Source organism: Myotis daubentonii, chromosome 11 (assembly GCF_963259705.1).
Source record: "Myotis daubentonii chromosome 11, mMyoDau2.1, whole genome shotgun sequence".
In the NCBI taxonomy this organism is placed as follows: Eukaryota; Metazoa; Chordata; class Mammalia; order Chiroptera; family Vespertilionidae; genus Myotis; species Myotis daubentonii.
Genome location: NC_081850.1, coordinates 74,381,824 through 74,409,724, shown reverse-complemented (window position 1 = coordinate 74,409,724; position 27,901 = coordinate 74,381,824). Strand labels below are relative to the sequence as shown.

General features: G+C 56.1%; 1 protein-coding gene across 1 annotated transcript; it reads right to left on the bottom strand.

The window, feature by feature from the left end:
• Positions 1 to 172: 172 nt before the first annotated feature.
• Positions 173 to 27,565, bottom strand: OLFML2A (olfactomedin like 2A). Its single transcript, XM_059657986.1, has 8 exons — positions 27,317 to 27,565; positions 18,855 to 19,118; positions 13,708 to 13,815; positions 10,884 to 11,093; positions 8,785 to 9,028; positions 6,429 to 6,659; positions 5,033 to 5,218; positions 173 to 3,773 (listed from the first exon to the last, which is right to left on the bottom strand). The coding sequence occupies exons 1-8, from the start codon at positions 27,563 to 27,565 to the stop codon at positions 3,169 to 3,171; spliced, it is 2,097 nt and encodes a 698-aa protein (XP_059513969.1). The 3' UTR covers positions 173 to 3,168.
• Positions 27,566 to 27,901: the final 336 nt, after the last annotated feature.

The following is a 27,901-nucleotide window of genomic DNA, read 5'->3' as shown; positions in this document are numbered from 1 at the left end:
GTGCAGGAGGCAGCTGATCGATGTTTCTCTCTCATCGATGTTTCTAACTCTCTATCTCTCTCCCTTCCTCTCTGTAAAAAAAATCAATAAAATATATTTAAAAAATAAAATAAAATAAATGTCTGTGTTATGATAAGGATGTAGACCATTGCATTTAGTCAAGACTTTCAAATCAAGCTTTTGGTCATGTGTTTATTTAGGTATACGCCACTATGTTGCAAACAAGGGATTGTGGCAACTTACAAAAATAGATAAAATACAATAGAATAAAAATAAAGAGATTAGGGTAAAGGTATAAGCAGGAGGACTAGAACGAAGCCAGAGTCCAGTGGGAGACTCAGTACAATTGTTAAAAATAACAACACATTTGACTTTGAGCTTCCCAGTGGCCAAAGCAAAACAGAAAACATGACTGGTTACAAGATTCCTAACAACCGTTAGTTTGGGGCTTTGGTATAAACCTAATCGCCGTAGGATTTTCTTTTCTCTGTTAATTTATACTTGGCTTTGTTCTAAATGTGGTTGGCTTGGCATTCAAGGCTCTTTCCAAGCTGACCCCAACCTTCTTCCTGGGTCTCATATGTGGATGTAATCTGTGGCCTGGCCACACTGAATAAAAGCAACAGCCACCATTTTTAGAGCTGCCGCTAGGGTGGCGTACAGTTAGCATAGAAAATATACTGACCAGCCCTGAAACCCCAACTCTGCCACAGACTAAGCTGCACTGTGACCTGAGATAAGTCCTTTCATCTCAGTTTCCTCACCTGTAAAATGGGCATATTCAGAGTATATACCGTATATTGTTGTGGAGATGCAAGAATAAGCACATGGCATGCTTAGCACATGGTTGATGAGTCAATGAATATGGTTTATTACCTGATTTTGAAACCTTGCCCTCCACTTAACTGCCTACATGACTTAACTTCTCTAGGCTGCAGTTTGACTATCTGTAAAATGAGGAAAATAACTATTCCTACCACACAACCCACATACAAGGGCCTGAAAACAGAAGAGGCTTAGTAAGTGTTTGGAGGCTGCAGCCAGAATCATCTTCCCAGACAACCATTTTGCTTGTCCTTTAATATTTCAGAATCAGTCCATTCTCACTTTGCCTTTTCTCAGATTAATGGAGAAAGAGGAGCCTGAACACTTCTCACATGGTTGGGCTGTGATATCATAAAAGACACAGTCTTGTAAAACCCACGCCCAGGGTCAAGGGACACGCAGCCCCCTTACGGGCCTGTGAGTGGAGCGCGATGCTTGGGTGGAGGAGGCTGGATGTATCCACCACGATGAGTCAGGCCTTGCTCGGCTGGGCGTCATCATTCCCCTTTATTTCAGGGGTGAGTTACAGCTTAAGCAAAACAACATCACCTGACAATGCCTGACGATACAAAATCACCTGACGAGACAAAGAAATGTATTCAGCACAAAATGCATTTCCCTGCCCTCTCAGGTATGCAGCTAGAGTTCCTAAGGTGACAGCAGGGTGTCCAAATATACAGATACCCAGGAGCTGGCATGCGGGGGAGCGGGGTCTGGGTGCGTAGGGATCAGCAGTAAATACCTCTCTGAGGTGCTGGGATGGATTGGGTGCTGGGGAGTCTATCGCCTTCCCAGGCAGAGCTGCCTCTAAGCCAGGAGAGTAAAAGATGTAGACAGAGACCTTCCAAAGGAAATCGCTGTATCCTGTTCCCAGTGTGGCCCCGTGCCCTCTCTAAACCTTTCCGGGCCTATTTCTCCTTTGGTGAAGCAGGGAGTTGGACTGGAGAACTTCCCAGCTCTACAAAGACTGTCCGCAGCAGATGAGGGGCAGGCTGCAAGGTCTTGTTGCCTGGATCTGCGGCTCAGGGAGCCATCAGCAGTTCCAGGTGGGAGACCCACCAGTGCTGCTCAGCCCCAGGTCCTGGGCTCGGGGCAGCCCTGGCACCAACATCTCTGAAGCCAGGAAAAGGGCTCCTGCTGTTCCCTGCACCCAGGTCCGATGCCTCCCCTGGACCCGACTGCTCCGATCTCGCCTTCCCCAGCCCCCCAGGCTGCTGGGCCATCTCACCAAATGACCAGGTCAGGACTGACAAAGAAGAGGGAATCTGGTTCGTCCTGGCCGCCCCCCCTGACCTCAGGCCTAGCGTCTTGCTCAAGGCCGACCTGGAGGTATCCCTGAGTACATATAGGCTGTGGCTTGAAATGCCCAGAGTGAAAGGACAAGGTGGACCCCAGGCCCAGAGGCTGTAGAAGGGACTGGGGAGCGGTCCCAGGGCCTGGGTATGTGGCCAGAGTCAGCTCTTATGGGTGGAGAGGGAGCCTGGGGGCTGGCCCGGCTCCCTGCCCTGGTAGAGTCGCTGCTGGCAGGCAGCTGTCTGCAGCCTTCTCAGCTGTTGCTGCAGAAACAAATGACAGCACTGAGGAAGAAGAGAAAATAGAGTTGACTACAGAGGGAGGGGGAACTTGGAACGGGGGGCTGGTATTTTTCTTGGGGTGTGGTTTCTGCTCAGTGGCTGGGTGACCATGGAGGTTTGGAATGTGGTTGGACAGCGGGTGGGGTAGGGCAGGAGGCCTGGCCACAGCCAAGGAGCAGGGACCTTGGCCAAAGGGCCCAAAGCCCAGGACCACCAACGCTCAGCCAGAACGGGGACCTGGGGTGGCACACAGAGCCTGGCCTCCACCCAACATCAGCGCGCTGGTCCCAAAGGCCCCTGGTTTTCAGAAGACCTGGGAAGGGAGACAGAGTTGTGAGAACAAGAGAAATTAGAAGAGGGGAGAGGGACAGACACAGGGGGCAGCATGGTCAAGTCTCATCTGTAAAATGAGGCTGTTGTGACACGTGGCCTGCCTGATCCAAACTGGCTCCTAAGGCAAGGAATGTTGTCTCTCTGAGCCTCAGTGTCCTCCCCTGTGAAATGGGCTTAACTATCTCTACCTCCAAGGGTGCTGTTGGGAGGGTGAGGTGGGTTAGTGCTCATGAAGCTCTGGGCACAGTGCTCTGGAGTGGAAGCAACGATCGCTCCACTGGGCGCTAAGGAAGCTTGCTGCTGGCTATGCCATATGCCTAGCCCCTGGCCCCGCCCCGTCCCCAATAAATATTTGCTGATGGAGTTCCTTGCAGGAGTCGCTATGGAGAGCCGCCGTGCCCATCGCCACCCCTCTCCTGTGGGCGCAGGTCCCCGCTCAGACCACGAAGTGGAGGGTGTAGGTGAGCTGGTGGCCGTTGTCCCAGGCGTACAGCACCCGCTCCTTCGGGTTGTAGTCGATCTGGGTGGTGTAGGCGTGCTCGTTGAGGAAGGGCAGCTGCGGGAGGGCGTCGGTGCCCGTGTGCGTGTCGAAGGCGTAGGCCACCTGGCCCTCCCGCTGGTTGTAGGTGTCCACGGCGTACAGGATGCCGCACACCAGGAAGCAGTTGCCGTAGGAGTTGCGCCGCAGCCGCGTCTTCCACGTGGTCTCGCGGTGCACCGACAGGTCCCCCGGGTCCAGGCGGCTCAGCACGATCACCTCGGGCTGGGCCCCGTCGCTGTCGTCCACCGCGGGGTAGATGACCCACAGCCCGCTCTCGTCCACGGCGAAGTCGATGTCCGAGTGCCCGCGCCACTTCCAGGGCGTGGTGTCCTCGTACACGGCGTCGGGCAGCAGCGCCCAGGAGGCGACGAAGCGCTGGCGCAGGTCGTACTTGATGATGTTCTTGGTGAAGGCGCGGTTGTAGTAGAAGGCGCCCTGGTACACCACGTGGCCCGTGCCGATCCAGTTGTAGGGCAGCTTGTACATGTTACTCCAGCGACCTGCGTGTGCAGGGCAGCTGGTCACACCCGCCCTCGGCTCACCCAGGGACCAGTGAGGCCACCCAGGGCTCAGGGATGGCTCAGCAAGCCATGGGTACTGAGTGTGCTGTGGGCCTGGAGCTGGGCCTATCGTCCCATCCCCGCAGCCCCACCAAGGAAGGACTAGTATCCCGTCTGCCCAGGAGGAAACAGGCTGACGCCAGCCTCTGCTGCGGCTCATGCTGCTCCTTTTATCTGGACGGCCAGGCCCCATCCTATCTGCCTGGGAAGGCCTCCTTATCTCTCAGAGCCCTGGCCCATGCTGCCTCCTCCACGAAGCTTCCTCTGATCTCCCCAGCTTGAGCCAGGGCCTCTCCTCTGTCCTCCCACACCTTTGTCTTTGCACCTTTCACTGGCTTTTGTGGCCCTCGAGGCAGGGGCCAGGCCAATTTGCTCTGGCAGAGGAAGGACTTTAGCTGTTCCAGGTCATACCCTGTGACAGACACCACAGCTCTCAGGGTAACTCCAAATTCTTCCATGGGGCACACAAAGCCAGCCTCAGCCACTCTCTCACTACACGCCCTGCACCCCCTTCTCTGTCACAGTGCTGCTTCTCATTGCCGAGCCTCTTCACACATGGGGCCTTTGCCTGGAGCAGCTTTCCTCCTCCTTTCCCTCCCTCCCCTAGGGCTCAACTCAGCATCACCTCCTCTGGGAAGTCTTCCCTGATCTTCCCCTGAGCTCTCCGTCTAACACTATATGTACTCAAATTGTTTCTTTAAGTCTCTGCCTTCCAAGGAAGACTGCCATGTCTAAATGACCCCTTCCCCCACCATGCCCCAGATCTGATAACCAACATTCTGTCCTCCCTGCCCAGACCTGCAGCTCCTCTGAGGCCTGGGGCCCTGCTCACCTGTAAAACAGGGTGGTAACCCCCACCTCCTGGATTATAAAGACAACATGAGCTGACTCACACAGGCGATTAGCATATAATACGCACCAGTGGAAACTCTAAGTATTGCTCCCCTTGACAGTGAGTTACCCTCATGAGAACAGGGCCTTGTCCATCTTCTTTGCTGGGGCTTCCAGCTCCTGGCACGGTGCTAGCACTTAGGGGGTACCCTAGACTCCCCTTCTTGGGGTGGCTGACCATCTGGGGCTCGGCCAGGCTGGGGAAGTCTGGGCCACAGGAAACCGCAAGGCAAGGAGGGCAACCCTCCATGGGGGACTCGCCCAGGCCACCCACATCCTGCCCCGCTCCCATCTCCAGGGCCCCCGACCTTGCTTGAAGTTTTCCAGGTTGCGGAACTCCACCAGGCTGTTTCCATAGTAGTAGTTGGTGACGTAGATCCTGTCATCCTGCGCGGCCGGGTCCTTCATCCAGGCTCCCTCGTGGCGCCCGTAGCTGTGGTGCCTCACAGGGCGGTCCACGGTCCGGAGGGTGCCCTCACAGCTGGCCTCCCTGCCTGTGGGGAGCGAGGGGAGCAGCATTTGGCACTCAGACCCACGGGCCCCGAGTCCGGGCACCAGTCCTGGGAACACTCCCTGGTCTAACCTACATCCCTCCTGATGTTTTGTTTGCAGCCTCTTGTTTTTATCTCCCTCGTGATCAAAGCAATGTCTGATCATTGAAAAAAACACACACACAGAACATTCAGCAAAGGAGAAAATAAAAACCATTCAGAATTCCATCATTCAAAGAAACTTTCTAGCATGTTACATTTCCTTCTTTTTCTTTACATGTACAGTCATGTAAAGAAAACTATGGTTCTTCCGAATATATCCTGTCTTTCCCCCTCCGCTCAGCAATTTCTCCCATCAGCACATGGCCTTTTAATGATGTGACTTCTAGGTTCTACCAGGCCACCCGACAGCTGTGCCCTCGAATTTAGTAAGCCAGACCCCTCAGTGTTAGAGCTTTAGATTATGTCCAGTTTTCTGACATCAGAAATAGGCTGCGAGGAAACCAGTTTAAGGGGCAGCTGTTGTCCAAATCGCTGATGGATCCTTAGGAAAGATTCCTAAAAACGGCGTGTGCTCGGGCCCAGGACGGCTTGCTGTCGTGGGCAGGCAAGATGCCTAAGATGGATGGGCTCGATGACTTATGGAGGAGGATTTCTACCAAAGGCACCAGCCAAAACCCACATATGCATACCTAAAAACAGAGCCAGAGACAGGACAGAGGAAATAAAGAAGTGAAAATAGTTGGATTTGATGATGGGATTCTAGGTGACTTTTTAAAAAGAACTTCCTGAGCCCTAGCCAGTTTGGCTCAGTGGATAGAGCGTCAGCCTGCGGACTAAAGGGTCCCAGGTTCAATTCCAGTCAAGGGCACATGCCCGGGTTGCGGGCTTGATCCCCAGTGGGGGGCATGCATGAGGCAGCTGATCAATGATTCTCACCATTGATGTTTCTATCTCTCCCTTTCTCTCTGAAATCAATAAAAAATATATTTAAAAAAGAGAACTTGTTGAAAATACCTGTTTCGTTGTAAATGTTGTTAAGCTTTTTCTGTAAAGGATCAGATGGTAAACATTTTAGGTTTGCCAGACCATCTTCTCCTTTTCTAAACAACCCCTTACCATGTAGAAACAGCTGGAGGGCTGGAGAAACACAGGCTGCAGGCTGGATCAGGCCCATGCGAGGAGCTTGCTGACCCCTGGGGGGCTTACTCACCTTGCCTGGGGACTTCTGGGTGTGAAGGCGGCTCGGTGGGCAGGGGACTGGTGGTGGCACTGGGGCTTGGGGTGGTGGCTGGCCTCGAGGAGGGGGTGCCAGGGGCCACGTCTGCTCCCTCAGAAGCCCTGGGCCCAGCCTCCTCATGTTCCGCGGAGTTGGGCTCGGGCGGCCTGCCCTCCTCCCTGGGCGACAGCTGTTCCAGCCAGGAAGTGCCCCTGAGGGCGTTGTCTGTGGAGAGAAGACCCTGAGCTCACCTCCTAGCAGCACCTGCCGCTCCCGGCTCCTCCCCAGGCCGGCAGGCGCCCAGCTCCGGGGCCATGCGGAGGACAGGGAGGCCTGGGAGCGAAAGGCCTCGAAAGGTGGGCTTCGTGGGCAGCAGACCAGCTCGGAGCCCCCCAGCTGAGTGGCCTCAGCTTCCCCTTCTGTGAAGTGAAAGGCCCACCGTGTTAGGCTGTGGTGCTGACTATAGGAAAATGTGTACATGTGCACAGGTTCTGCCAAATACAAGACCTCTTTCCTCCCAAGTGTCAGACACATTGTGCCAATTATTTCATTTCCTAGATTCAGTTCCAGGAGGCAGAAAGCCATCTCCGGACATTCTCCCAGTCCTGTCCCCTGGAACCCACCCTCAGGTTTCTCTTACCTAGTATATGACACGTCTAGCTGGAGGGGCGGGTGCAGCCAGCTTCCTGCCACCTTCCGGACCCCAGCCCCTGTCTTTCTCTGTCCCCTCATTTCCCGTCTCCCATCTCTCAGCTTTCTTGGCAACCCCTTCCCCTCTTCGCCCACCCCTATGGGCACGGGCTTTGCTCACAGGAGGCCTTTTTCAGCACCCGTGGGACCTGTTTGGAGCCACCTGGGTCATCCCTGACCCACACACTTCTCCGGGCTGGGTTGGATCAGGTCTGGAAAGCAGACTCAGTGGCACACAGAAAGGGACAAAGAGCCCTCAGCGCTGGGGACAGAGCTGTGAAGGGGTCCAAGGCAGGCTCTGCAGCCTGCGGACCTGGGCTCCAGTCCCAACAACTCGCTGTGAGACGTGGAGCCAGTCACTTCGCCTCTCTGAGCTGGGTTCCTCACCTGGGTCAAGGAAGATACCGGGTGAAGTACAGAAAACTGTGATGCCGGGGACAAAGGAATGGTGTTGCTGTGATGGAGTGGGGTGCACTGAGGGCCTGGACTCCAGGACCAGATTTCTTCCTGGCCTGGGCTTCCTCTCTGCACAGAGGTGTAGCCACGACTCACTGCAGGGCAGCCCCTGGGGTCTCTCAGGAGTGGGGCACACCCTCTGGTCGGGGGGCCTCCTGGGGCCTGGCTTGGGCAGCCTGCAGGGCAGGGGCTGTTCCCACGGGCCTCGCTGGCAGAGTCAGATGCCTGCAGCTGTTCTTGGGCAGTGTCCCAGCCAGGGGTCAGAGGCTCCGTGCCGCCCAGGCTGAGCTGGCAGGACTCAGGGCCAGCAGCTGGCACTGGGGGCTGGGGGAGTCTCCCCTGAGCCCTGAGAAACTAAGAATTGAGGGGGCTCTTGAAGGAGACAGGCTCCTCACAGTCCCCCCTCCCAGCTCCCTTGGACACGAGCTGGGCAGAGGGACACAGGCTTGTGGGGAGGTGGTCAGCAGGACCCAGGAGAGGGGAGCAGGCTCGGGACATTCTCAGGGACATCAGAGAAGAGCAGGCGCCTGCAGAGGGTCTTGGAGGAAGAGCCAGGAGCCACACTAGCGGTGGTGGCCCAGAAATTTGGCTACTCTTGGAACTTCTGTCTCTAGTTAATGACTTCGTTGTCCTTCCCTGTGATCCACCAGGGGCTGCAGGGAGAATACAGGTGTCTGTGGGCTCTCCTTTGGGGAGTGAGAAGTGGGAGGTGCCGGAGAGGCCATCCATCCCAAGGCCAGTCTGGAAACATGAAGTGTCCCAAAGGGTCCACGTCACGTTCTGGACCCGGGCCTGGCTGCAGCCCCTGCGTTCTCACCCCACCTGTGGCAGCTGCCTGGCCATGGATTCGGTTTTCCCCACTAGACTCCATATTAGGCAGAATCTCTGGGCAATGCAGCAAGTCCACAGTGGACCTGCAGCAAATCTTTGGATGAAGGAGGAGAAGTGCAGTGAGGGTGGAGACGGCTGTGAATCCGGAAAGGAACTGAGTGGCCCATTGTGTTGATTCTGTCATTCCGTCCGCACAACCCCATGAGGAGATATTATCCCACCGTGTGCATGAGCAAAGGGCACCAACAGGCACCCAGCGGAGTTGAACTCTGGGACTGTAGAGGAGACCCTGGCTCCCTGTGGGACCTCCTTGGGCTGTGGCCAGCCATCAGCAAGCCCCCCTCCCCAAGGTTTCAACCCCCCTCCAACTCACCAGCCTCGGTTGCCTCCCTGCTGCCCGCCTTGTAGTAGGTGATGCCTCGGATCACCGCCTGCTGCTGGGCCAGGGCCCGGGGCCTGACTGTGGGCTGGGGGAATCGGCCCTGGCCACCGTCCTTTCTCAGCTTCTCCACCTTCAGCAGCTTCTCCTTAGGAGGCTTTGGGAGGGCCCTGTCTGCGAAGCTCTTCTGCGCGCTGCCGTATTTGTTGCTGTCTTTGCCTTTCCCTCCAGCTGTGTCCTAGGAGAGAAGGGAAATCTCAGACTTGGGGCTGGTAGAAGGGATATTGTGGGGGTGTCATGGAGGCTCAGCATGTGGGGGCTGGAAGGACTCAACCCACCTGTGGCAGCTGCCTGGTCATGGATTTGGTGCTCAGAGTACCCCATGCATCCCAGCTGCTCATAGCCACAGCTTTCCTCCCATAGTGGCTACATCCATGACCGGGGTGTACCTGTTTCCCCACTCGGCTCTCTAGCTCCCCTGCAGGCTTGATGGCCAGCCTGGTGGGTTAGATTCCTGTCCCATTCCTTAACTCCCAAAGGGGTTGACTGCAATAGTCAGCTCCATGGGGAGGTAGCGACCACCAGGTCAGCTTCTCATCTCTGTCTCTCTCACTCACTGGTCTTTGTTTCTGGGCCGAGGAGGGGTTCTCAGGCCCCTCGGCAAGGTGACCAACTCCTCCCAGTGTGCCTGGAACTTTCCCGTCTCAGCACTGAAAGTCCGCATCCTGGGAACCCTTCAGCCCTGGGCAGACTGGCACACCTGGGACGGCTGGTCACCCAGGCATTGCCCTTAGGGCATGCAGTTCCTAACATTTCGTAAATTTTGTTCTTTTCCTTCCCTTTTAAATGCCCTTGGTGCTGGCTTGGCACAAGAACACAGGGCCTGTGACGTCAACCTCCGTTAGGCAGAGCAAGGACAGAATCTGGACTCTGCGTGGTTCATTCACGCCTGTGGAACTGGCAGGAGAACAAGCAGAAAGCCAGCTCTGGGCCAAGGCTCCAGCCCTGGGTGGTTCCGGTTCAGATGCCAATGGCCCCAACATCACGATGTCAGCGCAGGAGGCCGAGGGTGGCAATGGAGGGCATGGGCTCGGCAGGCACACAGCCCATTCTGGTCCCAGTGCCGACACCCTCTCCCCACGGTCCACATTTCCTCATCGGCCAAATGGGCGAGGAGCATCCCTCCTGGCAGGTGGCTATGGGATGAGCGAAGATGATGTCTGTGAGGGAGTCGGGTTCAATGCAGGGATCTACAACAGCAGCTCCCTCCATCCCCCACTCACCAAAAACAAGGCCGCTCGCTGTGAGTGGTGCGGGTTGTGTCCTGCACACGGGTGACTGGCAAAGGGGCACGAATGGGGCTGACATCTGGTCTTACTCCATTAGCCAAGCCTCACGCCCTGGTGTGTCCTCAACGGAAGGAGCGTTTGTACAATCTGTCCACTCAAGGGGGCTACTCTTTCTAATTTATCTGCCAGAGGGACGCCCTTTTCTTCAGTGTGTTTGCCTGCAGGAGGGCCTTTGTCAAATGTGCACAACGGTGTGTTATATGTCAAGGGTGGCTGTGCCTGTGACAAACCTCTGCTCACTCTGTGCTCTGAGCTTGAGCACGGAATGTCTGGGGGTTTGCTGCAGGAGTCCTTCACCCCAGGTTGGGTTGGAGGATGTGGTGTTACTGTGCAGGGATCCGCGAGGCATTGCCCATCTATCCCCGAGCAAGCTTGACCCAGCCAGCGACCCAGCCACAGCAGGGGCGGCTAGAAGTGGTTGGCTGCAACAGACCTGGTCTCCCAGGGCCAGGCAGGCAGGGTCATCCCGGTGACCCCGTCCCCACTAGTTTGGAAATGGGTATGAGAATTCTGCCAAGTGCTTGGCTCAGGGAGCGGACTCCTGGGCTAGGTCCCAGCGTCTGCTCCCAGCTCACCTGGCCGATGGGCTCACTGAATCGCAGGCACCCTCTGCACCCGCCCTGCCGTGGACGCTCCAGCCCTCAGCCCTGTCCTGCAGCCCCAGACCCACCCAGCTGCCCTCAGGGCTGAGGCCCTGGCACTCTGTGCTCCCAAGCCCAGCCACAGTCAGAGCCATGGTCTCACCTGAGCCTTGCTACCAGGGGCGGGGGCGGCGGCGGCGGCAGGGGCCGTGGCCGAGTCCTTCTGCAGCAGCTGGAGGCCCAGGCTGGAGAGCTCCTTCTTGATGCTCAGCAAGATGGCCGACTGGTTCTCGTAGTGCTTCAGCTGCTCGCTGAAGTGGCGCATGCTCTCCCTCATCACCTCGTTCTCGCGGCTCAGGTTGGCCTTGATGCTCTGTGGGGGCGGGCCCGAGGTCTGTCCAGCCTCCTCTGCTGGCCGCCCCACCCCTCCTCCTGGGGGGACACCCCGGCTCCTGCCAGGGGGCTTTGCCGCCCATTCTCACGGGCAGGGGCAGCACCAGCGAGCAGGGCTGGAGTAAAGCATGCCGCTAAAAGGCCCTGTCGTTATTCTTTATTTTAAAAGTGAATGGATGAAAAATTAGATGAAATCTGTTCACAGTGCTACATTGAAAAGATACGAAAGGGTATAAAGTATGTCCTCCTCCCACTTTTGTTTCTCAGCCAATTACTATGGATTTTCCTTTTTTCTTCCCTAACACTTTGCTTTTTCACTTGAGCCGATCTTGAGAACTCTCCCACGTCTGTGTATGTAGTGCTAGCCATTCCTTTTCTGGATGCCCAGTCTGCCACCGTATGAATTCGTCATTTAAGTTGCTACTCTAAAATTGCCTCTTAATTTCACAAGAGATACATAAATACCTTCTTTTAATAACATGCTCAAATAATGAAACTCTTTGGGGTTTTGCGATGGGTGAGACGCTGATCCTTCCTGGTCCCCAGTCTCCTCCCACTGCACTGAGCACCGCTTTTACTCCCAGGTTTCTGCTCCTGCCCGCCTGTCCCCCACTTGCTGGGGACCCCCCTGGTTTTTGCAGCCCCCACCCACCCCCTCATGGTCCTTGGTTCTGAATCCTGCTGGAAACAGGACTGCTCAGAATCTCCGCGTTCTCTCTGTGATCCCCCAACCCAGGGGTCCCCAGGTCCCTAAAGCCCCAGCGGGCCTGGGTATGTATGGAATTCCTGTGTCAAGTCTACTTCTCAGCTGAAGCAGGAGAAATGAGAGTCAGATGCAGGAAGCACCTCTTTGCTGTGCAGCCCTGGAGCGTCCGACTCTCACTGGTAGAAATGTTTATGGAGGAGAAGATAACCTGGGTGTGAACAGGTTCAGGGACCCAGAGGCAGCAGGCAGGAGTCGGACAGAGCTGGGTTCAAATCCTTGCTCTCCCCTTCCTGGCTGAGTAGCCCTGAGCTGGTGACTTGACCTCTCTGAGCCTCCGTGTCCTTGCCTGTTAAATGAGGATCTTTACCATAACAACTAAATATCAGGGTGACGCGCAGAGATGCTAAGAACAAGAAAGTGAGTTTTAAACTAGATCGCCTGGGAGACAGAAGTCACCTGGACAAGGCGAGTTTCTCAGCCTCAGCACTGCTGACACTTGTCAGGCAGCTGTGATTTGGGTGGGGGATGGGGGGGTGGGGGGTGTCCTAAGCATTACTGTGCATTACAGGATACTTACCAGCATCCCTGGCACCTACCCAACTAGAAGCCAATAAATAGCATCCACCACCCACTCCCCCAAACTGTGACAACCAAAAATGTCTCCAGATACTGCCAACTGTCCCCTGGGGAGCAGAGGGCCCTGGTTGAGAACTTCTGTTGCAAGGGAAGAGGGAGAGGCGGCCAGCTCCTCCAAGCGAGGCTGTGCTCCCCAGTCCTCCCAGGCTAGCAAGAAATTTTGTCGTATCACTTAGTGAACAGAAGCAAAGCACAGATAATGCAAAACAGGAGAGAATTAAAAATCATTTCCTTGCGGCTGTGGAAATCATTTCTGATTTGTCCCAGGCCCAGCAGACATCCCCTCCAGATTGTCTGGCTCCCAGTTGTGTGAAGTGAGTTAACATTTCCTTAGATTACAAGCGGAAAAATCAAAGGATAACTGTTGAGTCAGCAAGAGGAGAGCCTGGCATGTACTAGGTGCACAGGAAACACTGGTGCCAGTAGAAATACAGTCGGTATTACCTTTCTCCCATGTTGGCATAGGCCTGGCACATAGTAGATCCTCACCAAACACTTGTTGAGTAATTAAAGCCACTGTGGCCCCAACTTTGGGGTTAGTAAGGGGTTAATCTCCCACCCTGGGCACAGGATGCCCAGGTGCCCCCTCCCTCTGGAAAGGAAGCTGGGAAAGGAAGCCCCCACGCCCGCTCCTGGCAGCTGCATGTCCCAGGCTCCCAGCAGAGGCCGGATGCAGGAAACAGGCGGAGGCCAGGCCGTGCTAGCAGAGATGCAAACCTCGAACCTGCGGCCCGGAACCCCTGCTCGCCCAGCTCTGTCCCTGTCCTCGGGGGGCAGTCCTAGCCGCTTGCCCGTCCCTCCAGCCCAGTGGCCCTGACCAGGAGAAGACACTGTCTCCGTGGTAGGTGCCTTGAGCCTGGCCCCCGTGGGTTCGGCCAGTCACGGGGCATCACCACGATGCACCACCTCAGGGGGGCACCATTCACGTGGCATTTATGAGAAGGGTGGCCCTGAAGTTTGCAATGTGTGGGTCCTGGTCTTGGTGAACTGAGGGCAAGTGCAGGTTCCAGCCCCCTCCCCACCCCTTTCATACAAGCAGCAGGTGCCTCGGTTTCTCCACCCAGCCTTCCAGTTTCCCGCAGGCCCTGGAGCCCGTCAGACCTCTTCCCCACTGTCTGGACCCTACGGCCTGCGTCTCCCCCTCCCAGCTCTGCTGGAGTCCAGCTTTCAGCAGCCACCGGGGTCAAGATAGACCCTGCCCAGGCCCCCAGCACGGTGCCAGCCTGGCCTCTGGCTCGAGCCCCACTCTTACCTCTTCCAGCGTGTCCATCTGGGAGGCCACCTTGTGGACGTAGGCATGCACTCTCATCAGGTCCATGCTGTACAGGGCGCCCTCCAGGAGATCCACCATGGACTGCAGCTGCCCGGGGAAGGGCAAGTCAGGGGGAGGGCAGAGCACAGGACCCGCATGAAGTGTGCAAGGAGTCCCACCTCGGCGCAGAACTCCAGGGGCTCAGAATGGCCTGCGTGGGCCCTCAGCACCCACTAGACCTCGCCTGCTAATAATCACGAGAAAAGCAGCAGATCCCATCTTTTGAGTGCTTACCACACGGCAGGCACGGTGCTAGGGGCTTTAATGGGCTATTTCACATAATCCTCACAACACCCCCAGAGGTACGTAGAGGCAGCTCTAACCATAACCCCCTGGGAACCCCCCACTACTGTTTCTTGTGCCCATGCCTGGCTTCCAGGGGCCTCTCTGGACCGGCCTGCACCTGTGACTCTCTTCAAAGAGCCACTTTGCCTCCAGAGTGTCTGGGAGCATATGTCCTCCTGGCGATGTCTGACTGGTGTGGGCATCTAAGGGTCATCATTTATACTCACTCCAGCGTCCCCTGGGGCTGAGGCCGGCACTTGGCCTGTGGCCACAGCCCTGCTGGGCTGCCTTCCCTTCCTGCCCCCACGTCTCCCACTTTGGTACCAGCTTCTCCTGGGAGCACTTCCATTATAAGTCACCCGCACACAGATCACCCGCCTCAGGGTCTGCTCTAGGGACCCAACCAAAGACAGGGTTTGGACACCTTTTGTCATCATCGTATCAATTGGGAAGCTGCACCTTAGAGGGGGGAGGTGACTGCCCAAGGCCACCCAGGTGCTCTGTGGTAGGGCCTATCACGCTTTAATGCTCCTGCTTTGTGTTCAGATGGGGAAACTGAGGAAAAGAAAGAAGGGGGTGGGGCCTGCACAGCAGGTCAGTGGACGATGCTGGGTCTCCAGACCAGGGCTCGTCACTATAGCGGCCCCTCCCCTCCCCCTCGCTCTCACACCTCATCGGGATATGACATTTCCCTCCAGCTGGCTAGGATGACAGCGAGTGTCAGGGACAAGGGGCTGGCTGGGAAATCAGCTTCCCTGGCTCCTCCGCAGGGCAGCTCCTCCAGCCGCCCTCCAGCGCGGCCCACTCCCAGCCCTGCAGCGTTTCTCAGGGCCCGAGCAGGCCAGCGCTCCCGGCTGGCCCTGGCCCACTGCTTCCTAAACAGTTTTATTCCCATTCTCCCAGGGGTATTCAAGCTGTTTTAAGCAGAGAGCTTTTCTCTGAGTAGACGTGGCTCTCTAAAACAGAAAAAGAGGGTGGGAGCTCTGATGGGAGCAGGGGTAGGGCTTTGAGGCCTTCCTGCTCCCCTACCACCTTGCTTAGGCCATGAGGTTGCCTGGTACCCGGAGGGCTTGGTGGAGCATAGATCCTTCTGTGCCTCAGCTTCCTTCTCTCTGAAATGGGGCAATAGGATTGTGAGGAGCAGTAAACTGGACAGGGCTCAGCACAGAGTGAGCACACAGCAAGGGCCTCATGGATATCAGCAATAACGACTACTGGCCAGGGGGCTAAATGGGAACCTTCCGGCTTCACTCTGCTGACACCAAAACTGGCTTCCTAGCCCTGGCCAGTTTTGCTCAGTGGGTAGAGCATCGGCCTGCAGACTGAAGGGTCCCTGGTTTGATTCCAGCCAAGGGCAAGTAGGGGGCGTGCAGGAGGCAGCCAATCAATAATTCTCTCTCATCATTGATGTTTCTATCTCTCTCCCTTCCTCTGAAATCAATAATATATATATATTTATTTAAAAACTGGCTTCCTAAAGCTCAGCTATGACCATGAGGCTCTCCCCTGTGGATAACTTCCTATGGCTCCCCACTGCCCACATGTGACTTGTCATCTCCTGAGCCTGGCATCTGCACCCTGCTTGGTCTGCCCCTGCTACCCTCTTCAGCCTCAGCAAATGTTTATGCTGGGCCAGGCACTAAGGACAGTGATGAGCAAGACAGACACAAGGCTTCATGGTCCTTCACAGGCCGGCAAGGAATGCAGAGAGTAACCGAGAGGTGCCGGTTCTGGGAACGCAGACGGTAACACACAGGTGCCCAGAGCATTCATGGTGAGGCGTGACCTTGTCTGGGAGCTGGTATGAATTAGTCAAGTCTGCCAGGGAAGAAGTTTTGATTGAGCTGAGCACTGAGAAAGCAAAGATGGCAGGAGAAAGGCATTCTAGGCGAAGGGAACCGCTTGTGCAAAGAGCTGGCGGTGGGAGGAAACATGGTGTGTTCGAGCCGGGCTATTCCAAGTGTGGTCTGCGGACCAGCGCCGGGCCAACCTGCTCCTTACTCCTCTGTGACACAATGCTTCTAAACAGTGAGAGAGGCGTTTTTGCAGCATTTGGCAGAGGAATTTCATATGTTGACTCTCAATAATCAAACACTGGACTTGTATTGTGCCTGTGTATTTTTGTTTCGTTTTTCTAAGAATTATTTTTAGAGTATTTTACAAAAGTATTGGTTCCTGACAGGTTTTTTTTTAACAACTGGTCTTTCACCATAGATAGCTTGAGGAGCGCTGTGTGAGAGACACCAACAGGCGGCTTGCGGGGCTGAAGCAGAGAGGGGGCAGGGAAGCATCCCGTGCCACACACGCTCCACTTGCTCTCACCCAGAGTGCCCGAATTTCTGCTCTGCCCAAGAGACTCCTACACATCCCTCAAAGCCCAGTTCTAATGCTACCTCCCCCGACCCAGCACCAATCATGCTGCCATTATGGGGGTCAGGAGCTATGTCCCCATAAGACTGGGGATCCCTCAAGGTGGGGTGATGTCTGCTTTGTGTTCAAGGGAGAGTGGAGAGGTGAGAGGTATGCGCTGCAGCCAACCTCCCCAAGAAAGGGGACCTGGAATCCCCTCACTCCTGCTCAGCATCAAGTAACTAAGGCCAATCAGAGCTGGATTTCTTAGCTTGAGGAGAAGGGGTTGGTAGGGATGAGGCGCGGGCATAAGGCAGGGGTGCCCCCTACCCTCCCCACGGGCTTCCTCTAACTTCTCCTCAGGGCTGCCCACAGAGAGCCGTCTGCTGAGGGAGGGAGAGCCAAGCCAAATGGGAGGGGCCTCAGCCCTGTGTCATACTTTCCCTGCCCCCTTCTCCTCTTGGGGTTCTGTGGGCACCCCTCAGGTACCCGCCTCTGTTTCTAGGGTATCAATGAGGCAGAATATCCTCTCTTCTTCCTGCAACCCCACCTGCTGTCACCCTGCTCCAGTCCTTTAAGGCTAAATGAAACCCCCATGGGCTCCTGTGTGCCAGGGACCCCTCCCATGGGCAAGGGGGCACAGCAGAGAATTCCTGAGCTCAAATCCTAGTGCTGGCCATTTCTTGCTGTGTGACCGTAGGCGCGTCACAGTCTCTCTCTGGGCCTCAGATTGCTCCACAAGTAAAGCTGGGACCATAAGTTCCCTCTCCAAGAGGTTGTGGTAAGGACGACGTTAGCCAGCTTTGACGGAAAGGTTTTGAGGAGCCTCCTGTCCAGTAGTTTGAGAAGTTATTTAGTTATTGAGAAGTGGACTTGAGCAGAAGTTGCGTTTGTCCCTGGAGCTGGAGACCGGCCTATGGCTTCAGTGCCTGGGGTCTGCAGGGCCCTAGCGAAGCCCCAGGAGGCAGTGTGGTCCAGGGACCGCCAAGTTGTCGGTGGCCACTTAGCTTAAAAGTCAACAACCCCCCACCCCCACCCCAACTTTGAGAGTTTTGGTATCCATTCAATTGTTCCAATAATACAACTAAAGGTCAATGTAAGGAAAACACCTTTGCCGCATGTCGAATGTCGGGAGACAGTTCTTCGTGGGTCTCTTGCTTTTCTGCGTGTGTTGCACGCGGAGGCACTGGCCGTCCTGGCTCCAGGCCATCTCGTCGTACAGTGGACAGCCTTGGGACATAGAGACGGTGTTCCTTCTGGAGCCGGGAAGGCGTGCGCAGTGCCCATTATAAAAGATTTGCATTCTCCAAGTTGGGACACCTCTTTTGAAAAACACCCCACTCTGTGTGCAAGTGTCACCTGGCCCTCACTCTATCACCCTGCGGGGATTGGAGTGGGAGAACCAGGGCAAGAACATGTAGGAACTCTGGCAGCTCTGAGTAACAAAGTCCTTGGTTTCTGACCCAGGAGGCTTGTGTCTTCTGCCAGCATCCATGAGAATGGCAAGCTAACTTGTTAGCTGACAAGGAGGGTAACAAACAGCTCAGTCAACTTCACAATCGTGACACCCACATGTTTGGAAGAAATTATAAGATAAAAAGATACTCTCAAAAGCGCCAAGGTATCTGGTCCATTCCAAAAGGCAAACAAGAGAGCGCTGTGGTTCAGAACAGCTCTGGACCCAGCAGGGCCTGGGTTCCCATCCCAGCCCACTAAGCACCGAGCTGAGCGGTAGGAATGGCCTGGCTGGCTGTGGGACTGACCTCGCCGGCACGTGCCCATCCACGCCCTGGGTCCTGGTGGTCGCTGCTGGCACGGGCTGTGCTGTGACCCCGAGAGCTGGTGCTTCTTTCTAATCTGCCTATGGCGTGGGGTGGCGACGGTGTGAGCACAAAATTCCCATAAAGGACGCGACAGCCTTGATGCTACCTGCCATGATGTGAGAGCATGGGCCAGTGACCTAACCTCTCCACACCTCAGTGTTCTTTTCTTGAGGACAAAGACCCCGTATTTCATAGAACGGTTTAAACATATAGAGGAATAATCTGTAACGAGAGCTTAGCTGCTAAAACATCTGGCATGCAGGTGGTACTTGAATATGGGAAATATTATTACTAATTTAAAACAATAAAATGTCATGACATTTAAAATGCCATGTAGAGGTGCCGACAGATGAACTGGTTTGGGTAAAATACAGAACACTGGACTAGATGGTCGGGGGCTATATATTCAGGGCAACTAGCCAAAGAATGCTGCCTCCATCACCTACGGACCCCATGGTCTTGGGCAAGGAGTGGCTGCCCTGCAGGGAGCCTCTGTTCCCTCACCTGAGAAATGGGGGGATAGCGGCACCTGCCTTGGAGCATGTGGCCTCTCCGCGGGCAGCCCAGCCTGGCGCCGGCCCATGCTGGGTGCTCCTCCAGGTGTTCCCACTCCCAACCCAGAAAGTCTACCTTGAGGAGCTCGGGGGCCTGCTTCTTGAGCTTATCCATCTTCCACTCGTTCTCGCAGGGGTTGAGCGAGGAGGGCGGCGCGGTGCAGGAGCAGCGGCAGTCGGACCCCGAGCTCACGGTCTCCACGGTGTAGAAGTCCTCCACGCGCGCGCGCCCGCTGCGCACCCGGCTGCAGGCGTCCTTGCTCAGCGGCCGCATGATGCACTTGCAGCGGCAGTCGGAGCCCTCCGAGGTCATCCGCACCTGGTCCACGTCTCCCAACACCTGCCAGAGGGGCTTCAGGTGAGCCAGAGGCCAGTGCTGGGGGGAGGGAAAGAGGAGAGGAAGGGGTAGCAGAATCCAGCCCCCCCCACCCCCCACCTTTGTGAAGGCGGTTAGAGATGGCTGAGAAGCTAGCATCCACTACAAGGAAATAGAAGGGTTATAATACTACTAATTAAAATATTAACAGCCGCCAAGGAAAACAATCTGACTGTTCCTCAATAAGTAAAATACAGAACTATCATATGACTCCATAATTCTACTTCTAGGTATATACCCCGAAGAATTGCAGGCAGGTATTCAAAGTCTTGCGCAGGCACGTTCATAGCAGCACGATTCACAACAGCTACAAGGTGGAGACAAGGCAAATGTCCACCCACTGCTGCTGGGTAAATGACATGCGGGACATCCATTCAGTGGAATCTTATTTAGCCATAAAAAGGATTAAGTAGCGATACACACGAAAGCATGTATGCTAAATGAAAGAAGCCAGACACAGAAGACGACGTATTGTATGATTCCATTTATATTAATGTCCAGAATAGGCAAATCCAGAGGCAGAGCGCAGAGTCATGGATGCCGGGACTTAGCGGGAGGGGAAGGGGGAGTGACTGCTTAAAGGGCCCGTGGTTTCCTTCCAGACTGGACAAAGTGTTCTGGAACGAAGTAGTGGTGGTGGTGGCGGCACAGCATCGTGAATGCACTAAATGCCACCGAGTTGTATACTTTAAAATGGTCAAAATGGTACATTCTGTGCTCCTCCAAGAAGCCTTCCCTGACCACCCACCTCCCATTACTCCCTGTCCCTTTATCTAGTGTCTTTTTCCTTATTGCACCTATTACCATCTGAAATATATCTGTGTGCTTTTTTTTTTTTTTTTTTTGTCTCCTCTACTCTGCTGAAGGCACCATTAGAGGCAGGGACTTTGTCTAGTTCCCTTGTATATCCCCAGAACAGTGCCTGCCTGGCCTGGAGTAGGAGCTCTGTAAGTATCTGTTGGACAAACAGGCCTGCATTTTTCAGACACACGAGAGCACAGGGCTAAGAGCCTGGTGTCTGGAGCCTGGGTTAGAAACTGTGAGCCTATGGGCAACTCAGCCTGTCTGTTTCCTCATTTGTAAAACGGGCTCCGGCCTTGTGGGGCTGTTGTGAAGATTAAATGAGTTCATGTGGCCAAGAACAGAGCAGCACACAGTGAGTGCGCCTTAAGTGTGAGTCTTTATTGATACAGCTAAAGAAACAGAGGTTCGGAGAGGTGAAGTCACATGTCCGAGGCCACCCCGCTCTGACTGGAAAGATCTGGCGGCAGACCTGACTTCGGATCAAAATCACTGGTCTCTGCTGCTTCTACAGGCCTGTTCCCCCGCACCCTGTGTGACCCTAAACAGGTTACATAAGCTCTCTGAGCCTCGTTCCCTCAGAGGGAAGGTGGCTGACTCTCCATGCCCAGCCTCCTGGTAGTGAGGATCAAATGAAATAACATGACCTCCATTTCGTGGTTTCCCTCGCCTCCTCCCTTTTCTCTCAGCTCCCCCTGGGGTGCTGCACACCCACGTGTCCAGCTGTGTCACTGGGCACTGGGGTCAGCGGGACTCCGTGGCTGTGGGAGTCAGCTCAGTGAGCTCAGTGGCAGGTGCCACGCTCAGTCACCGCCTCCAGCCCTCCTTGTCCTGATACACCAGCTGGGCACTGGGAGCCCCAACCAGCCACTCCCTTAGCTGTCTCAGCCCGTCCACTCTAAGCTCTGGGCTCCTGGGGCGCAGCTGTTCCTGGCTCAGTTAACAAACACCCCGAGTCTCCTGGTTACTCAGCTCTCACTGAAGCCACCAAGCCCAACTGCATTCTGGGCTTTCTGCCAAGCCCGGCACCCAGCAGTGTCTCTGAGCCCTCAGACACCTGTTTGAGCCCCTGGCCTCTGCCAGGCCCTGGGTGACAGCTGGGGGTGCAGAAGAAATAGATGGAGGGCGAAGCTGGCATAGTGAGCTCTGAGCACAAAGATACCCATGAACACAGCTTGGAGGAGGGTACCCCTTGGGGACATCTTTAAGGAGGAGAAAGGCATTCCAAGCAAATCAAATCTGTAAAGACAAGATTTGGGAGTCTGGAGGAGGGTCACCCTGGCTGATACCTGCAGGGAGCCTGGGGTGGCAGGAGGTAAGGGTTGGTGTGGCAGAGCCTGGCCCATGGAGGGCCCTGAAACTGGGCTGAGGATCTTGGCTTCTTCCTGAGAACATGGGAGCATCATGGAAGGGTTTTCATCAGGGGGAGTCAGGATCAAATCTGCCTCATGGGAAGTTCACTCAGCTGCTTGGTGGACAGACGGTAGATGGAGGCGGCAAACCTGGGGCAGAGTCCATGGAGGAGACATTGATTGAGAACACGCTGCGTGCTGGGGAGGATGGGGCAATGGTTAGGAAGACAGCCATGGGCCACCTACAGCTGAGTGCTCTTGGGTGGATGATTTAACCTCTCCGTGCCTCAGTTTCCTCGCCTGTAAAATGAGGACACTACGAGTGCCTACCCAACACAGGACTGCGTGGACTGAGACCGAGCACCAGACTGTGCTGAGTCAGTGTCAGCACACACAGTCGTCTGGAGAGTGTAGCTGTTCTTACACCAGGAATCCTGGATGGGGGTTGGTTGGCCGACTGTTTCTCCACGTGGGTGCACTGGTAGATATTCTCAGCAGCGTCCTACAGAGGAGGAAACTGAACCCTAGAGCCATCAACTGACTTGTTCAAGGGGATTAGAACCCAGAATGGGTGGACTGCCAGGCCTTTGGGAAGTGAGGACAGTGGGAAAAGGAGGCAGCTGTGGGTGGAAGCTTTGTCCTGGGCCCCCAGTAGGCGAAGTGTACAGTGGGCACTGCAGGGCGACTCTCCCCTGCCCGTGACACCAACAGCCAGGCTTGGGGGCCTGAACGTTCATTCCTCAGATCACCGCTCGTACCTTCTCCTCCTTGGAGACTCCGGGGCCCCCTTCCCAGCTCGCCACTTCCACCCACTCCCCCAGGTGGAGCTAAGAGCCCGGCGGGTGGATGTGGGTGCGGTCTGTGTGGTCAGGCCAGAGAGGCCTCCTCCTTGGGAACCAGCCATCATCCCAACGCCCACCCCACCCACCCCAGCAGCAGCCTCCACATCAGACTGCAACATTCCTTCCCTCCGCAGATGAGGTGCTATGTCCTGATGGGGGCAGCCAAGGCCCGGAGCCCTGCAGGAGTCGGAAGAGGGCCTCTGCTCCCAGCCGCAGCTGCCGGGCCCAGGCAGGGCCTGACCTCCGGGGACTGCCATGTCCTGTGGTGCTTGTTTGGACGAGGCTGAGTCCAGGATGAGGCGCCAAGCCCGGACTCAAACCCCAGCCCCCACATCTCCCCCCTGCAGGGCCTTGACCCTCGAGACTCAGCTTTCTCCTCTGCTGTGGGGAGGCAACAGCCCTTCCTCGTAAACTTGTCCTGAGGCTGCAATGAGTCAATGTGTGCGGAGTGCCTGGCACCAAGCCTGGCACAGAGTGACTGCTCCCTAGTGGCACTTGCTATTAGAGCTGCTGCCAAAACCCTCCCTCACACTTTCTACCTCTCCTTGCTCTCACCACGCCCCATCTTAGAGAGGAGAGAGCTGAGCATCAGAGAAGACTAAGGGCTTGTCAAGGGTCACACAGCACAGCCTGACTCCCAGGTCTGTTTTACATGCTGTTCCTCCCACGACCACCCGGAGTCACCAGGCAAGGGCTTATCTAGCACCTGGGACACAGAAGGGGGTTCTGGGGGAGCATAGGACCTGGGGCTCCCACCAGGCCTGACCCACCCTGCCCTCGGCATGAGGGCAGGAGGTGCTGCCAAGCAGGAAACCCCTGCCTCAGCCCCCCATCTCTCCCTGCAGCCTGGCTCAGCACACACTGCCAAAGCCCCCAGAAGTGGGGGGTGGACAATGTTTAAAAAGCTCTCTAGGTATTTGCAAGGAAATCCCACAGTGAGATGGCGAGAAGGCGTAATTGAGGTTTTTCTGAAGAGATGGAGAAATCTGGCTGGAATTGGGAAGAGGGGATTCAAGCTGTGAAATGTTCTAGAACTGGAACAGGCTCAAATGGTGACACCTTGAGGTCGAGTCTTCCCTCTTCTCTCATGCCAGCTTCCATGTCCTCTTGCAGCAGAGACCTCCCTCCCTCCTGTAGAGCTCACTGCCAACTGGACACCTCTCCCCGGATGTCCGCAGGCATCCCTAACTTCATCCATCCAAAACTCTTCTCCCAGACCCATGTCTAACCCTCCTGCCCAACCAGATCTCTGAGCCACCTTTTTTTTGTTTTTTTAATCCTTACCCGAGGATATTTTTTCCATTGATCTTTAGAGAACAGGGGAGAGAGAAACATCAACGTGAGAGAGACACATCAATTGGTTGCCTCCTGCATGAATCCCAACTGGGGCCGGGGATCGAACCTGCAACCAAGGCGTATGCCCTTGACTGGGAACTGAACCCGTGACACTTCAGTCCTCGGGGCAACTCTAACCACGGAGTAAAACCAGCCAGAGCGGAGCCTCCATCTTACTCTGGACACCCCATCCACCATGTTCTTCTGATCCTTCATCCAAAAGTGTTTCCCCATCTCTCTCCCTTGCTCTCCACTCCACAGCAACAGCCTGATTCAGGCCACAGTAACTGCTCTCTGGGCAGCACAGCAGCCTCCTCTCTGCCGGATTCGTCTTCCGAGAGCTCCTCTCCGCTGACCTGTCACTCTCTTCACAGACCTCCATGGCTCCCTGTCACCTCCATGAGTCCTCAACCAGGGGATGCACCTCAGAGTCACCGGGGCCCACCTGGAGAATGCAGTTGCTCATGCCACACCCCCTGACAGACTCTCGGGCCCCCCAGGCATCTGAATGCCCAAAAATTGCCAAGAACCATGGAAACCCAGGAGTCTCCGAGCTCCTCCAGCTCCCTGTCCAGGACATTTGGGCAGCCCCACCCTGACTCGTTTGCCCCTCAGTGTTCGAGTCTCAGACAGGGAGGGACCACTGAGGCCTCGGAGTGTGGGCAGGAGGGCTGTGTAAGATCCTGAATGTAAGTGCTAGGCGTGGGGGGCACACAGGATGTTTCTGGGGGCTTTGTCCTGGGCCCCCCAGACAACAGGGGTGTTGGGGGAGGTCTTCCCTGCAGAGAGACCCTGCGGGGCTGGCCCGACACTCTCTGCGTGCGGGTCTCCATCACTGCATCCCTGGCCTGCTCCGAGCCTGTTTCCAATTACACCCACAGGCGGAAACTCCTGGAGCAGAGGCACAGCAACACCTAAGCCCCCGGGACCAGCCTGGCCAGGACACCGCCGCCTGCTCCAGCGCCTCCTGTTCCCCTGGCCCAGTTCCCTCCAGTCAAGGCCTTCCCCAGTGCTCAGACCTTGGTCCGTGGTGGGGCTGACCAAAGACCCCCTCCCCACACCTGAGTGCATGGAGGAAGCGAGGGGCCAGCAGCCCTTTCACAGATGGAGAAAATGAGGTAGAAATGGGAAATTCACCACAGTCCAAGGACGCACAGCAAAAAAGTAGGTTCCCAGAGGCCTCTGGGGCATGGCTGGGTTTTTATGTGGTTACCTCTGTGTCCATCCCAACCAATCTCCACGCTGGGCAGCCCCTCAGAAATGCTAGGGAAGCAATGCGCTCCCTCTCCCATTCCCAAGCTGGACAAAGCACTTCCTTACATGGAAACGGCAAATCCTCTTTAGGAGAGACCTTGCTATAAACACAAAATTAACACACACTGAGCAGGGAGCTGGCTGAGACCACAGAGATCTGTGGTGAGTGAGGATGAAGCTGCCCCCGTAGCCCAGAAAGGATTGGGCAGGAGAGGAGCCCGGACCTCCTGGGAACAGGAATCCTGAGGAGGGGCCAGCTCACCCCTTGGACTTCTAGTCCCCAGGCTGGCCCTCCCCTGGGCTCCCTCCAACCTGGGAAAATAGGACAGGCTCAGAGAGGAAGGCGGATTGTTATGTGGGAGGGAGAGGGTGATAATGAAAACAACTCTCTCCACCGAGCCAGCAGGAGTCCGGCTGTGCCGAGGAATGTGAAGTAAATTCACCCATTTTTATTTTTCCCAGCTGGCTGAAGCCGCGGGGTGGGGGGTGTCTGGGGGAGAGCTGCCCTGAGTCCCCCATCTGCTTCGTCCTCCAAACTCTAGAATGTGCCTCCCCACCCCACCAGCCCCAGCTTGCCCTGGGACAACTAAACACACACACACACACACACACACACACACACACACACACACACACACACACACAACTTAGCAAGTGTTTGGCTGACTCACTACACAAACAGGGTGTTGGGTTTTCTTTGTCTTTGCTTTGTTTTGAATGCGAGCCCTCCCCCACAAGCTCTGCAGCCCTCTCTCTGCATTGCTCAGAGGATGCCCAAGACCCAGTATTTCTCCCAGCCAGAGAGAGGAACCGGGCAAAGCGCTGATCGGGTTATCTGGGGGTGGGGGTGGGGCGGGGTCGGGGGTTTGCTCCCTTGTTCCTGTACCCGAGCCAGGCCAGGGGAAATCCCAGAAGGCCCTATATGGAAGGGAAGTTGGGGAGACAGAGTTTTTCAGATGGGGAAACTGAAGCCCAGAGACAGGCAGGGGCTTGCCCAAGGTCACACAGCCAAAGAACAAGGAACCAGAACCCAGGTGTTGTTTATTCACAAGCCGCTGCCTCTCCACACACCCCCGTTTGCCCATCTATAAAATGGGAATGATACTCATTCCCTTCTTGTCCTTGGAGCACAGGGTCAGGACAGCAGCCCACTTGGTTTCATACCCTGAGCTGAATCTTCCGGGTGAGGGTCTGCCAATGCCCATGCTCTTATACTTACTGGGTGGCGAGTGGCTTCTGACCTTTACCTGCCTGTGGACAGGACAGCCTCACCTTCTGCACAGGAAAGAGGCTGGAGAGAAATCACTCCTTCTCTCTCACTGCTCCATGAGCAGGGCCCTGCCTCCCTCTTGCCCTTCACTAACTCCAGTCCTGTCCTCCTCGCTGGGTCATTTCCAAAACACTCTCAAGGGGCCCGGCTCTGACACTAGGGTGCGCTCTCTGCATTCTGGATCTCACCCCTTTTAGAGCCCGTGTGGTGAGATTTCATAATCACTGTGTCATGTATCGGTTACCTACTAAGTGCCAGGTGAGGTGCTAAACATCTTAGAGGCATGAACGCACTAACTTAGAGATGGTGATGGGTGCGGATGCAGGGTGCGGGAGGTGTCATAGTTCCCCGTATGCACAAGGGAATGGAGGCTCAGAGAGCTGAAGCCGCTAGGGCACCCAGCTAGGATTTGAACCCAGGTCTGCGGGACACCAGGGCAGATCCTTCCAGCTAACAGGGAAAACAGCTCAGGCCACTTCTGGAGACACGTGTCCTCTAGAGCAGCGGTTCTCAACCCGTGGGTCGCGACCCTTTGGGGGTCGAACAACCCTTTCACAGGGGTCGCCTAAGACCATCGGAAAACACATATATAATTACATATTGTTTTTTGTGATTAATCACTATGCTTTAATTATGTTCAATTTGTAACAATGAAATTGGGGGTCACCACAACATGAGGAACTGTATTAAAGGGTCGCGGCATTAGGAAGGTTGAGAACCACTGCTCTAGAGGGTGCATGAGGTCCCTGGCAGGCCGGGGCCAGACCAGATGGGTTCACTGGGGAGGGACTCTGGGTCCCCAGCATGGCCGGGAAGCCTTGGCCCCGGGGCTGCTACAAACCTGGGAGTCGCTGGGTAGCAGTTACCCAGGGTCTGCCCCCGTGAGTCAGCCTTCCATGGAAACTTGGAGTCAGATCTCCAAACTGCCCCTGCCCAGCGCTCCAGGAATCCCTTCCCTCGGCTGGGGACTGCATCTCCTGTCTGAGCCCCTTCCAACCTCCTAATGCCCCCCTCTCCCTCGTCCCGGGTCTCCGTGCTGACCTCCATCCTGCACTGGACTGGGTCACAGCGCCCCTTCCTCAGCCCAGGCCCCAAGCACCACTACCATCTCCAGCGCTTCTTTCCCCACGCGCTCCTCTCCTGGGAGTCAGGTCCCGGCGGCTTCCATGATAAGCCCGAGGTTCGGTCTCCCTTCCCGGTCCTCCGCTCGGGTCTTCCGCCCCCTCCTTTGGCGCGCACCCCTAGCCACAGCGCCCCCTCGCGCCGGTTCCCCACGGAGCAGCGCCCTGGTCGGAGGGCCGCGCGTACCTTGCTCTCGGCGCGCACCGGGCCGGCGCGCAGCAGCAGCAGCAGCGGCAGCAGCGGCAACAGGAGCAGAGGCAGCGGGCGCGGCGAGAAGGTGCCCACGGCCATGGCGGGACGGGCACAGCGGGCACCGACAGCCGGGCGCGGACGCTTGGAAGCGCGAGCTGCACTGCGAGCTCGGTGCCGCTTCCGACTCTGTTCGCACGGCGCGCCCCCCGTCCCCCGCCCGCTGCTCCCCGCCCCGCGCCCCATCCCGTGCCTCTGGAGGCGGAGCTAGGATGGAGGTGGGTACCCCGCCCTGCCCAGCTCTCGCCTCTTCGCTCCAGGCGGATCTCCAAGGGCATCCCTGTCCGGACACAAAAAAGGGACTTGTTCAGAGTCTGCAGGGGCAGCGAGGAGCATGGCTTCCCACACATTCTGTGAGAATGTGGCACCCTGGGCGTGCCTCGTTACCGTTTTGAGTCTCAGTTTCCTCGTCTGTGAAATGGGGGAACTAGTGCTTTCCATTTGGAATGCTGGGAAGTTCAGATGAGTGAGGTTTCCAGGGCAAGCGGGACTGTGAGCTCTCCAAACACCGACACCGCCAGC